Genomic DNA, 13,743 nt, shown 5'->3' on the forward strand with positions numbered 1-13,743 from the left:
TGGGCCGACTGCTCGTTAAAAATGAAAGAAATAAAGACGACGACGTTCAGGGTTTAAAGATAAAACTAAACAAAATGTAAATAAAGACATTTTAGTAAAATCTAGTGGTTTTATATGTCAGCAAGTTCTAGAAAAATAGATTATCTTCGCTCGTTTTTTAATATGTATTTATTTGCTCGTAACAATACTAATGTAATATTAATACTTTTTTTTTCTCAATGGCAGTCTCTCTAGCGCCCCCCCCCCCCCCCCCCCCTCCCCCTCCCCCCCTCCCCTTTTAATCGTTGGCAGCACAACAAGAGGACTAGATGATTAAAACACACAAACAACAAAAAAACTCTGTTAATCAATCGAGCGAGGCGTGAAAAAAACACAGAGAGAGAGGGTTGTGTTGTGACACTGGGGCACCACTAGGGGGCGACAGCAACAACAGAGAGGGGGTTGTGTTGTGACACTGGGGCTCCACGAGGGGGCGACAGAGTGCCAGAGAAGCAGCAGCAGCAGCAGTGTAGAAGACACAGAGAGGAAGTGACTGACTGACTGACGATGGAGAACGATGAGACGGACGGACGGACGGACGGACGCCAACATCAACATGCTAGAGGAGGAGGAGGAGGAGCAAACGATGGACACAAACCAATAGGAGGGCAGGAGAGGAGGAGGAGGAGGAGAGATCTAGAGGAAAAAAACACAAAACAAAAACAAACAGAAACACAAACGGAGACAAAAAACCTAAAGTTAAAAAACACAACGAACAAACAGCAACAACAACAAAACCACACAAAGGGAGGAGGGGAGGGGGTCCTATGAGTGATTATCTGTGGGTGTGTGTGTGTGTGTGTGTGTGTTGGGTGGGGGCTGTCATAATTATTACATAATTGCCTAATTGCAATCATCGCAATTATTTGAGAAAATCGCAAAAAAAAAAATCTCGCATAATCATCATAATCATTTCCATGTTGAAAAACATGTAAAAATGGTGTGAATAGCAGATCTACAAGCTCAAAAAGGTTTTGAGCTTGTAGATCTATTTACACTATTCTTTGTATGAAGTCGTTCAGTTATGTGTCATATCTGCACCTTTTATTTCAGAAGGCTAAAAGTCAAACAGAAACGTCGTTAATCGCATCTATTTGAGCCACAATTAATCGTCCAGTAAAATGTAATAACGGTGACAGCCCTGAGGGGGGAGGGGTTTGGGGGGGGGGGGGGGGGGGGGGGGGGGGGGGGGCAGTAGGTTTGGGAAAAGACAACGCTCTCAAAAAGCCTGAGTCGTACGCAGTTGAGCGCGGACGTCGCAAACCGGAAAAATAGTCAATCCATAAGCTTGTAGATTGACTATTTTCGGGGCGCGCGACACCGACACACAACCAAGTAGCAAACAGCCATCACTCTCTCTCTCACACGCACACGCACACACACACACACAAACACACACAATGTAAATCAGAGGGGGGGGGGGGGGTAGGAGCACAAGCAACATGCTACCAGTGAACTGAGGTGACATGGGGGAGGGGAGGGGGGTTACACAACACAGTGACAACACACAACACGCGAAAACACACAACATGTGAAAACACACATGTGAAAACACACAACACGTGACAACACACAACACGTGAAAACACACAACGCGTGACATCGCTAAACACCTTAACGTCTTTCAAAGGTTACGCTCGTAACCACGGTTCTCTGATAATACGAGTGACTAGGACACCCCAAAAAAAAAAAAAAAAACACCCAGCCAGCCAGTCCAAACATTAAGGAGCCTTGTGATTACTAAGTCCTAAAACAACCGTCTTTAAAGTAGTCTTTATAGTTGAACTGGGCTGGTCTGCAGCTACAATTACACAAAGTCTAGCTTAGCTATTCACCTAGCCCCTTTCGGGACCCTGTTTACCTTGTTTTGTATTTGGGAAGACGGTAACCAGGGTCCCTTGACGCTCAAAGCACTCTCTCTCATATTCGCGGGTACCACTGTCTCGTCTCGGGCTAATAGCTCGTCGCTGGGAAGTTGCAGAGATTTCTCAAAGGTACCAAAAAGAGCAATACTAAACCGCGGTTAATCTGCATTAATGCGCTCGGATCGGCGCTGCCGTTTAACATTTTTAATCATTTAGTAAAGCTAAATTTCCTCTCTCAAACAATGCTCCACTTCCCATGTCCCACCTCCCCGCGTTGTGACTGACAAGCTGCGCGTCCTACGCATAACTCTATGGTCCTACGGTACTGCCTCTGATTGGCGAGCTCCTACATGCTTGCATGACAATCACAACGCGGGGAGGCGGGACATGGGAAGTGGAGCATTGTTTGAGAGAGGAAATTTAGCTTTACTAAATGATTAAAAATGTTAAACGGCAGCGCCGATCCGAGCGCATCAATGCAGATTAACCGCGGTTTAGTATTGCTCTTTTTGGTACCTTTGAGAAATCTCTGCAACTTCCCAGCGATGAGCTATTAGCCCGAGACGAGACAGTGGTACCCGCGAATATGAGAGAGAGAGTGCTTTGAGCGTCAAGGGACCCTGGTTACCGTCTTCCCAAATACAAAAAAGGTAAACAGGGTCCCGAAAGGGGCTACTATTCACCCAACACTCAACAACATTTTACTGTAAAAACACAAGACAGTTGGATATTTAAATGATTATAAACGTCAGTAAAGACCGTAGTGAAACACAAAGACAGTTGGATATTTAAATGATTATAAACGTCAGTAAAGACCGTAGTGAAACACAAAGACAGTTGGATATTTAAATGATTATAAACGTCAGTAAAGACCGTAGTGAAACACAAAGACAGTTGGATATTTAAATGATTATAAACGTAATGCACCCAGCGGAATAAATAGTCGTGTACAATAAGCCTTTGTCACGTCTGGTTGAAACGCACATTTCTGTCCAACGGATGGAAATCTTTTGGTTTATTCTGGGCAGACACAGAGGGGGCGTGTCTTCAACATTGTCATAGTAACATGGTTTACATTGAGCTATAACAGCTGATGGGCAGTGACTCAATCTCAATTGACAGAACTCTTCTTTGGGTTTTCAATGTGGGGTTTTTTTGGCCTGTTTTTTTTTAGGAATAAATAAATAAATAAATAAAGCAACAAAACAAAAATAAAAAAACACACATCATACAGTAGTCTTTAGATTCCATCTTGTGCTATAATATAATGCAGCTAGCATACAGTAGGTGAATGCTGTGCTTGAGGGGGCGCTCTGTGCAACACAAAAGAGGCTACTAAGACTCTACAACCAGGAGCATACAGTCTGTTGCAGGAATAAAAAGGACATTATATTTGACGTCTGTACATGTAGTAAACACTCACCTCAACCCTCATCACACCTTAACACTGAAGCCTCAGTTAGATCCTCATCACACCTTAACACTGAAGCCTCAGCCCTCATCACACCTGAACACTGAAGCCTCAGCCCTCATCACACCTGAACACTGAAGCCTCAGTTAGACCCTCATCACACCTGAACACTGAAGCCTCAGTTAGACCCTCATCACACCTGAACACTGAAGCCTCAGTTAGACCCTCGTCACACCTGAACACTGAAGCCTCAGTTAGACCCTCATCACACCTTAACACTGAAACCTCAGCCCTCATCACACCTGAACACTGAAGCCTCAGTTAGACCCTCATCACACCTGAACACTGAAGCCTCAGTTAGACCCTCGTCACACCTGAACACTGAAGCCTCAGTTAGACCCTCGTCACACCTGAACACTGAAGCCTCAGTTAGACCCTCGTCACACCTGAACACTGAAGCCTCAACCCTCATCACACCTGAACACTGAAGCCTCAGCCCTCATCACACCTGAACACTGAAGCCTCAGCCCTCATCACACCTGAACACTGAAGCCTCAGCCCTCATCACACCTGAACACTGAAGCCTCAGCCCTCATCACACCTGAACACTGAAGCCTCAGTTAGACCCTCATCACACCTGAACACTGAAGCCTCAGTTAGACCCTCGTCACACCTGAACACTGAAGCCTCAGTTAGACCCTCATCACACCTGAACACTGAAGCCTCAGTTAGACCCTCATCACACCTGAACACTGAAGCCTCAGTTAGACCCTCATCACACCTGAACACTGAAGCCTCAGCCCTCGTCACACCTGAACACTGAAGCCTCAGTTAGACCCTCATCACACCTGAACACTGAAGCCTCAGCCCTCGTCACACCTGAACACTGAAGCCTCAGTTAGACCCTCATCACACCTGAACACTGAAGCCTCAGTTAGACCCTCATCACACCTTAACACTGAAGCCTCAGTTAGACCCTCATCACACCTGAACACTGAAGCCTCAGTTAGACCCTCATCACACCTGAACACTGAAGCCTCAGTTAGACCCTCATCACACCTGAACACTGAAGCCTCAGTTAGACCCTCATCACACCTGAACACTGAAGCCTCAGTTAGACCCTCGTCACACCTGAACACTGAAGCCTCAGTTAGACCCTCATCACACCTGAACACTGAAGCCTCAGTTAGACCCTCATCACACCTTAACACTGAAGCCTCAGTTAGACCGGTTGTACCTTGTTGTGTGTCTTTTGATTTGCACCAGAACATTTTTCAGACCACACCCCCGTCATTGTCATTGGCTACGCCGTTCTGACCTTAGCTGAAAGTGACCGTCAGGGTTCTAAATGGACCCTTACAGTCGTCGAGGAGGCCATCCATCTAGTTCCTAGTGTTGGACCTTCTACCCTGGCTTGGCGCTTTGTTTCCTGATATCTAATGTGATTTATTCATACATTTATTTATCCATACATTGGGGGGGGGGGGGGGGGGGGTAGGCACACAATGAGGAGATGATTTACAAATGGACTCCTTTCCCGCATTCTTTTGTCCACTTTTTTCCACAAATGTGTGGAAATTCTCCAAACAAACAAACACACAAGACAGTGTTTAGCAGCACTGGTGGGTCCTACGCACGAGACAGTCCTATGCCACGGTGTTACCATGGAAACAACAAAGTGAGGGGAGGGGCTAAGGGCACGATACATGCCAAGAGTTAAACAAAATAAAAATTAAAAAAAACGGAACTGTCAAGAGTTTCACATTAGGATTCTACAAAATACTGTTGAAGATTCCTTATTTAACCTTTTTTTTCTTTTCTTAGACAATCATTTCAATTCAGAGAAATAATTTAGGCAATAAATAGTTTCCTGTCGACACACAGGAGAAGTAGAAAACCTCTATAAAAATAGAAAAGGCATAATAATAATAATAGTTTTGTAATATACATCATCTGGACAATTGTCTCCTTCTGCAACTCTTTTGACATTTTTTTTAAGTATTATAAAAAGCATTTTGATGAAGTTTCTGAAAAAAACAACAACATCCTAAATAGAAGCTGTTGAAGCCGGTTGAATCCTGTTCAATGTTTGGAGTCATTTAACAAACTTTGACTTCTTCTCCAATGATAAATGATACTTAAACAGAAAGGTACCACGGCGCCCTCGTGTGGACCAGCTGGGAGGAACCCCGCCTAGGAACGCACCCGTATGGAAGTTCTAGACCGATGTTTGAAAAAACTATTTGGCCGATACTCGTTTATTTTGTTTTCATTGTTGTATTTATTCCCTCATTGTGCCAGGCAAGACAATAACTCTTCATTATAAAACATAAGTGTTGTGTTGCTGCAGATAAACCAACATTTAGCCAGATCACAGATGATGCTGATGATGATCAGATACTGTAAATATAGGCCACTGTCTTCGCTAAATGTCCACTTATTAGCCGATACGCTAAAAAAAACAAATAATCTAATATTGTTTTTCACAGAATCAAATGTTTTATGGTCATGATTCACCAGGATCCTGGATGGCTCGATTCTAGGCTTAAAATAATTGATATAAATATTTTTGGAAATCTCTATGGGAAAAATGAACCAGAAAATGGCCGCCACTGCTATGCCCTATACGGGTGAATCCCTAATGATACCGATATATACGGCCCATATACGGTGAATCCCTAATGATACTAATATATACGGCCCATATACGGGTGGATCCCTGACTGATGGCAATATACCGGTACGGACCATATACGGGTGGATCCCTAATGATACCGATCTACGGGTGGATCCCTGACCCGGCCCAGCTGAGCCACCGTTGAGGCGTAACGATGATGAGACATTACAAAACACCTGGATTCAAATACACATCAACACATCATCAGCGTACAAACCAAACCCAAAACTAAGCAATAACAGTAGATCTGCACTGGATCCAATAACAGTAGATCTACACGTAACACTTGCATCAGCAGTACATACAGTGTGTGTGTGTGTGTGTGTGTGTGTGCGTTAGTGTTGTTATTCTTTTTTTAACTAAATACTGAGTTATACTTCTTTGCGAGCCATGTGTCGCCGCACACAGCAGATATACAAGCTCACAACGCATACCGTTGTGAGCTTGTGTATCTACTTACTATTTGCGGTACTTTGTGCTGATTGATTCTCATTCATTTAAACCGCTGACAGTGTCATCGGTACATCCACACTTTAACATAATACCATGTTAAAGTAAGTTTAACATAATACCATGTTAAAGTAAGTTTAACATAATACCATGTTAAAGTAAGTTTAACATAATACCATGTTAAAGTAAGTTTAACATAATACCATGTTAAAGTAAGTTTAACATAATACCATGTTAAAGTAAGTTTAACATAATACCATGTTAAAGTAAGTTTAACATAATACCATGTTAAAGTAAGTTTAACATAATACCATGTTAAAGTAAGTTTAACATAATACCATGTTAAAGTAAGTTTAACATAATATCACGTTAAAGTAAGTTTAACATAATACCACGTTAAAATAAGTTTAACATAATACCATGTTAAAGTAAGTTTAACATAATACCATGTTAAAGTAAGTTTAACATAATACCATGTTAAAGTAAGTTTAACATAATACCATGTTAAAGTAAGTTTAACATAATACCATGTTAAAGTGTGTAGGAATGAGGCATCAGCAGAATAATAGTTTGATATGAAACATTCCTCACACACGTTGTTAGATTAGTTTTATTGGTCAGGCTCCTAAAGGAAGTATAATTCAGACGTAAACTCTCATAACAACGCTCCAATGGGGAACAAGCTCCTTTTGCTTCCTTTTCGTTGCCAAGGTTTCACAATATTGCTGCTTTTATTTATTATAATTATTGTTATTTTGATTTGCTTTGATCTGGTTTACGTTTGGACAGATAGGCTGTCACTAAACACACTCAAGCACAATGCAACTCCTTCTGTCGTCAGACTCAGAACATCTTCCGGTTCGGAAAGGCTTTCCGAACTATAGTTGTGAGAGTCAGGACACCTGGAGGTGCAATTATTTTATCCTAATCTCTCAAGAACAGATTCTGTTCTCCGCTTGAATCTGTCGGGGGGCGTTCGTCATAACGTGTACGCACTGACCTACAAGTGGACGTGCCTTCAGGTCAGGAAGCAGGCCGCGCTTTACCCAATCAAATGTAGTGGGCGGGATTTACTGTCTGTGCTCTCGCTTCCCACTGGAAACAAACCCAAACTCATTTAACAATAGCGTCCGCGGAGCAGACAAAACCACGGAAAGATATTGACATTTTAACTTGCTCTTTCATCATAGAAACAAGTGGGCTTATAACCAAAACCATCCATGTTCTCTGGGAGAAGTGGTGTTAGTGTTCCGTGTAGAAATATTGTTAGTGGGAATGAGAACATAGTTGCACCACCGGAAGTGAAAGGCTGAAGGCAGACAAAAACCCCCGTTTCCTTGGGCACGGGTGCTGCGTTGAGCTCCTCCCAGAGCCAAGTGAAAGAGTAAAAAACAGCAGAGGGCGCTGTTTTTCCTTTTTATTTGGCGATGGGTTCCCAGATTGATTTTATCATAACTAGTCCTCTACACAGCCTCCATCTTAAATGCAGCTAATAAATATAAATATTAATATTAATAATAATAATAAATAATCCCCTTGAGAAAGAAAAGAACAAGCAAAAAGGAGCTTGTTTTGTCATTTTGTTGGGTTTTGTAGTCAGTCCATCCACCTCGTTAAGGGCTCTTAACGGCCTCGTTAAGGGCTCTTAACGGCCTCGTTAAGGGCTCTTAACGATGCGGGGGCCGGGCCGGGAGCACACAGTTTAAAGCAGGAGGTGTATTTTGGCAACTGGCTGTTGAATGTGCAACACATCATAATAACTAATATATATATATTTATATATAGATAAATATAGAACACAGCAAACTGATGACATCTCAACTTAAATAAAAACATTAACATATTTCATCTCAAGTAAAAAAAATAAAAGAATCCAAAACAAAACAAAACAAAAGAATTGCCACAACAGAACGATCATAATAATAATAATAATAATAATAATAATAGCATCCAGTGTGTGAAACAGCGACTCCGCGTAAATGTCTCTTTTTGCTGCCGAGTCGCGTGTTTTACAAAACAGAGGAGAGCGATCGGATTGGCTGGGAGCAGAGTGGAGCCACGCCCCCCTCCAGAGAGGAACCTCCCCCTGAAACGCACAGAGTGGTGAGGGGGCGGAGCCACAGTGATGGACAGGATCGCTGGAGTACAGTACTTAAGTACATTGTCATTAGTATCTTGCACTTTACTGGAGTACTTGTGTTTCTGGATACTCATGACGTAATCACTCCACTATATTTCTAACAAGTACTTTTGCTATTTTCCCTCTATTAGTGATTATGTTTTGCTGGAAAAACTTTGAATTTGTGTTTCGTTTTTTTTAATCAGCGATATTAAAAACAAAATGTACTTAATAGCAAGTATTGTAATGGAGTAATCTTTGACCAGGAGTATCTGGTTGTGGGGGGGGGGGGGGGTTGGTAGGGTCTGTAACTCTGAGAGTGTACAAATAGAACCAAATGGACCCTTACAGGTCTGTGACTCTGAGTGTTTAAATGAAACCAAATGGACCCTTACAGGTCTGTGACTCTGAGAGTGTACAAATAGAACCAAATGGACCCTTACAGGTCTGTGACTCTGAGAGTGTACAAATAGAACCAAATGGACCCTTACAGGTCTGTGACTCTGAGAGTGTACAAATAGAACCAAATGGACCCTTACAGGAGGAGGCAGAAGGGGGTGGTGGTGGGGGGGGGTAGGTGAGGGTGGTCTTGTATCTTCTCATACAGCAACAGCAGCAGAACTTACCAGAACCACAGCCTTCCTCAGCAGTCTCTCTCTCTCTCTCTCTCTCTCTCTCTCTCTCAGTAAGGCTTGCTGTCGTTCTTGGATCGTTTGAGCTGAACCTTCAGTCTCTTCATGCCGATCTGGAAGCCGTTCATGGACTGGATGGCAGCCTGGGACGACACGGGGTTGTCATAGCTGACAAAGCCTGGAGGGACCACATGTACGTGCACACACACACACACACACACACACACACACACACACACACACACACACACACACACACACACACACACACACACACACACACACACACACACACACACACACACACACACACACACACACACACACACACACAGTCAAAGGGATGGACACTTGTGGGTCTGTAACTCTGAGAGTGTACAAATGGAACCAAATGGTTCCATTTGTACACTCTCAGAGTTAAATTAACATTGATTTTACAATATGAATTGGGGTCCCAGGGATATAAATGCCATTAAATGGGGGTCGCCTAATGCATGTAAACTGGGGGTCCTCTTGAAATTAAAATGGTTGAAAATCACTGGTAGCTGGCAGTGAAAAATCTTCTCTTATGGGGGTCCCTGGCATATATTTTTGAAATGGGGGTCCGCGGGTTAATAAGTGTCAATTTGGGGGTCCTTGACATGAAAAAGTTTGAGAACCACTGGACTAGAGGACAGTCATTTCGCTGGGGCCCATTCTTCAGGAAAGCAGAACAACTTTTTTTTTTGCAAAAAAAAACAATTTTTGATCAAAAATGAGTTTATAGCTCAGTTAGACTCTTCACATACTAGAGTATGTCTGACAGAAATTTCAGAGCTTAAATTGACATATACATATATGAAATAAATGCATAAACATGTAGTAAAATATAAGGTTAGAGTTAGCATTTGCTAGCATTGCTAACCAAATCCTCACTTTCCATCCAAACATTGTGAAATCGCGGTAAAATCCTACCCGATCGTTTTGAAAGGTTTCCCTAGTCTGTTGGCTTGTGTCTAAATGTAAATTTCAAATATAGATGTATTAACTCATTCCCTGCCAGACTTATTTCTGGCTGTGTTTGCCCTCTGCCAGCGATTTAGTGTTTTTTATAACTTTAAAAAAATCACTTCTTTTTTTTTTTCATTATGATCGCAAGTCCAATCGTTTCTAAACACACAGGCGAGTCGTGCACGTCGTTCAGACAACAAACATTCCGATCGGGGCGGAGTCTCTCTCCTCCAGCCGAGGGCTTTTTTTTCTTTTGGCAGATTGGTCTGGTCCCAGGCTACCCCGAAGAACACATCTCTGTAAAGTGTTTTTTTAGGACCCTAAAGGTGTCTGGTTAAGATGTCTTCTTGTTGCCCTGGTCAACTACCTTTTTAACCCTTTCTTACACCTACCCCCAACCCCAACCATAACATGGAGATAACAGAGAATACCATAACTAATATAACATAAAGTGAACAACCTAAAGAGACAAATGAACACATTCTTCCATATAATGTTGACCCAAGGAATTCTTTAACGTGGTTATTATTCACATTCAAACACATCATGAACGTGGTTATTATTCAGATTCAAACACATCATGAACGTGGTTATTATTCAGATTCAAACACATCATTAACGTGGTTATGTAACTCTGAGAGTGTAACAAATAGAACCAAATGGACCCTTACAGGTCTGTGACTTTGAGAGTGTAACAAATAGAACCAAATGGACCCTTACAGGTCTGTGACTCAGAGAGTGTAACAGATGGAACCAAATGGACCCGTATCAAAAAGTTACGGCGGTGGTTGAAATAAAATACAAAGGCTTGAGAGGCAAATGAAACAAACTGACCGAAACATTTGCTGAGGTTGGTCTGCTTGTCGATGAAGACTTTAGCAGAGATGACGTTCCCAAACGGCATGAACATCTGCAGAAGGTCCTGGTCTCCAAACTCCTGAGGCAGATGGTAGATGAACAGGTTGGCTCCCTCTGGTCCTGCAGGAGAAACACAGAGTTAAGGCTGTTTACCCACTACACCACAGCGGTGGAAAGTAACTAAGTACATTTACTCAAAAGCAACAACAACTAAAAAAACAAAAATAGCCAAAATAGCTGATCTACAAAATCACAGTAGGTCTGTGATTTTTACTATTTGTGTGATACTGTTGAATATAGTGAAGTATAGAGGTTAGTCACACTAAATGAGTTGATTATTACTGAATAATTGTCTCCGCCAGGAGACTATGTTTTCACTTTGCGCCCCCCCCCCCCCCCCCCTCGGCCAAGCTAACATTGGTCAAGCCTCACGTGACACGTGACAATACGTTGAAAAAGTGTGCTCTTAGTGGAGCTGCTAAGAGAAAAATCGTTCACTTTGTGATGCAAGCATGAAATTTGGTACATTTACTCTTCAAACCCCACTCTTTTCAAAAATACCGCTGGCCACGCAAAATTCCAAAATGGCGGCCCACAAATCCAAGATGTCTGTCCAAAAGTTAGGTTTTTCCTTTATAACTCGAAATGTATTGATTTTAAGCACCATAAATGTATTAAAGTTGAATATAAATTTGGGCATTGCGGATATTTTGGTACCAAGTACATGTCTGTATCTATTACGGTTCTTGAGATACAGCATATAGGTACTTTTACAGACTCAGGAGAGTAAGAAATGTGTAACATTGATTGTTAATAAGTGAATATGGTGATATTTGGTGTTATTTTCATAACCTGTTATTTTCAGTATGGTTATAACATACAATTCTAAATCCAAGATGGCGTCCAAGATGGCTGCCGTTAACTTGAAGTAATCATATCTTAGCAACTATGATACTTTTCTTTTGGCGTGCATATGTTTTTTGGTCTATGAATCCAATGGGGCCATTGCAGTACAGAATTTAGACGTTGATAAAAGTGGATATTTTGGTACCTAGTGCATGTCTATATTATTGCGGTTCTTGAGATACAGCTTATAGGTTATTTTACGGAATCGGGAGAGCATAAAAAAGAGGTTTGAGTTACACCTCACAGTTGCAACTGCACAGAGCTGTACACATGAGACCCAGTTTATAGCACTTGCACCTGCCACGACAGCCACATTTACAGCCACATTTGGTAAGCTGTTCGCACGTCTTGGCTATTGGAGAGTTGGCTGTCCAGAAGACCTGCCATTCCTCACCAACCTTCTGCCATCCCCAGTCTGCAGGGTCCTCTGCTCCTGGCTGACACTGGGTTGCCTGGGCCCACACACAACCAGCCTGGTAGGCAGCACGCCTGGTGTGTTGGAGCAAAGCTGCTCTGGTTGGTGGGATTGACTCATAAGGCCTCTGCTTTCTGGCAAACATGTCAAACCTGGCCTCATCCACAGAAGCAGCTGTGCTGGATCTGTCATACATTAGGATGACAAACCTCTCCAGAATCTGTAGGTCACAATCCTCCACTGTGGGAGGGTAAATACCCAGTTTGGAGAATACAGACGAGACCTCTGGGCATATGTCCCATGTCTGCCAAGCAGTTTTCTTGCCTTTGTTGCGGAAGGCTGACACAGTGTCACATCCTGTAAAGGCATGAAAGAATAGCATGCCTTTGACCTTTTCCTGGCCAACAAAATGAAATAGGTCATGCACACTGATCCAGCGCAGGCTCTGACCTTGTCCAAATGCAACCCACATCTGCTGTAGTCCAGCCTCTTGAAGAGCAGCGAAGACACTTAGTGCTAAGATGAGAACATCTGTGTCATTTGCCTTGATCAGGATGGATTGGCTACCATGTTCTGCAGCATATTTGGCGTGCACAAAGATGCAGCTATCAGCTTCCTCATGAGAGCATTCATCCAGTCCATCAAGACCAGTTTCATGTGTGCTGAGGACAGCAGGTCCCTTTGTGGCAATCACAATATTTGGATCGAACATTTGTGCAACCTTGTCGGCAAGAAAGTGATACAACTCTGTCTTGTTGTCATTGTGCCTCAGGAAGTTATGTCAGTTAGATGGCATAGTGTTCTTATTTGTCACCTTGCGTCTTCCTCCATGGCCACGTTTGGACCTGGTTTCAGCTTTAAGACTTGATGGGCTGTACACATCAAAGACCAGATGTGTCATTGTGTACTTGCTGCTGTACATGTATATCACTGGTAGGAAGTCAAGAGCTGCATAGTCCTCAAATGTCTTGGATCTTTTTGGTGGCAGGACATGGACCAAAGCTGACCCATCTACAATGAGAACATCTGCCTCATGTTCTTTGTCAACTGGTGGGACATAAGTCTCAAGGATAGAGGTCAGCTTCCACCCTTGCTCAACGCAGCAGGAAAGGACTAGTTCTCATGCTGAAAGAACTCCTGCAGGTCACACTCTCGGCTCTGACAGGAGATGAAAAGCTTTGAGAACAGCCGACAGTCCTCCTTGAGAAGCTTCTGCTTTGAGGGTTCAGCAGAAGAGTAATCCTCTCTGAAGAAGTCAGCTTTGTTTTTCTTGATTGGCTCATAGAAGAAGGATGGATTGTCTTCCAGTGCCTTACAACTAGGTTCAGTTATTATCGGTTAACCTACACCTAGCCCGATCATTCATCCAATGCCATTTAAG

The 13,743-nt window shown here is 42.7% G+C and overlaps 1 protein-coding gene across 5 annotated transcripts in view; it reads right to left on the reverse strand.

The window, feature by feature from the left end:
• Positions 1–291: 291 nt before the first annotated feature.
• Positions 292–13,743, reverse strand: part of celf1 (cugbp, Elav-like family member 1) — a 61,269-nt gene continuing 47,817 nt past the window's right edge. For all 5 annotated transcript variants that reach the window (XM_084063031.1, XM_084063028.1, XM_084063030.1 and 2 more), the window contains 3 exons: positions 11,018–11,161; positions 9,188–9,371; positions 292–675 (listed from right to left, as the gene is read on the reverse strand). In XM_084063031.1, the coding sequence (XP_083919157.1) occupies positions 9,244–9,371; positions 11,018–11,161 (272 nt within the window). In that variant the 3' untranslated portion in view covers positions 292–675; positions 9,188–9,243. The remainder of the gene's footprint in view (positions 676–9,187; positions 9,372–11,017; positions 11,162–13,743) is intronic.

The sequence above is a fragment of the Gymnoscopelus microlampas genome (assembly GCF_963454915.1).
Source record: "Gymnoscopelus microlampas genome assembly, chromosome: 1".
Taxonomy (NCBI): Eukaryota; Metazoa; Chordata; class Actinopteri; order Myctophiformes; family Myctophidae; genus Gymnoscopelus; species Gymnoscopelus microlampas.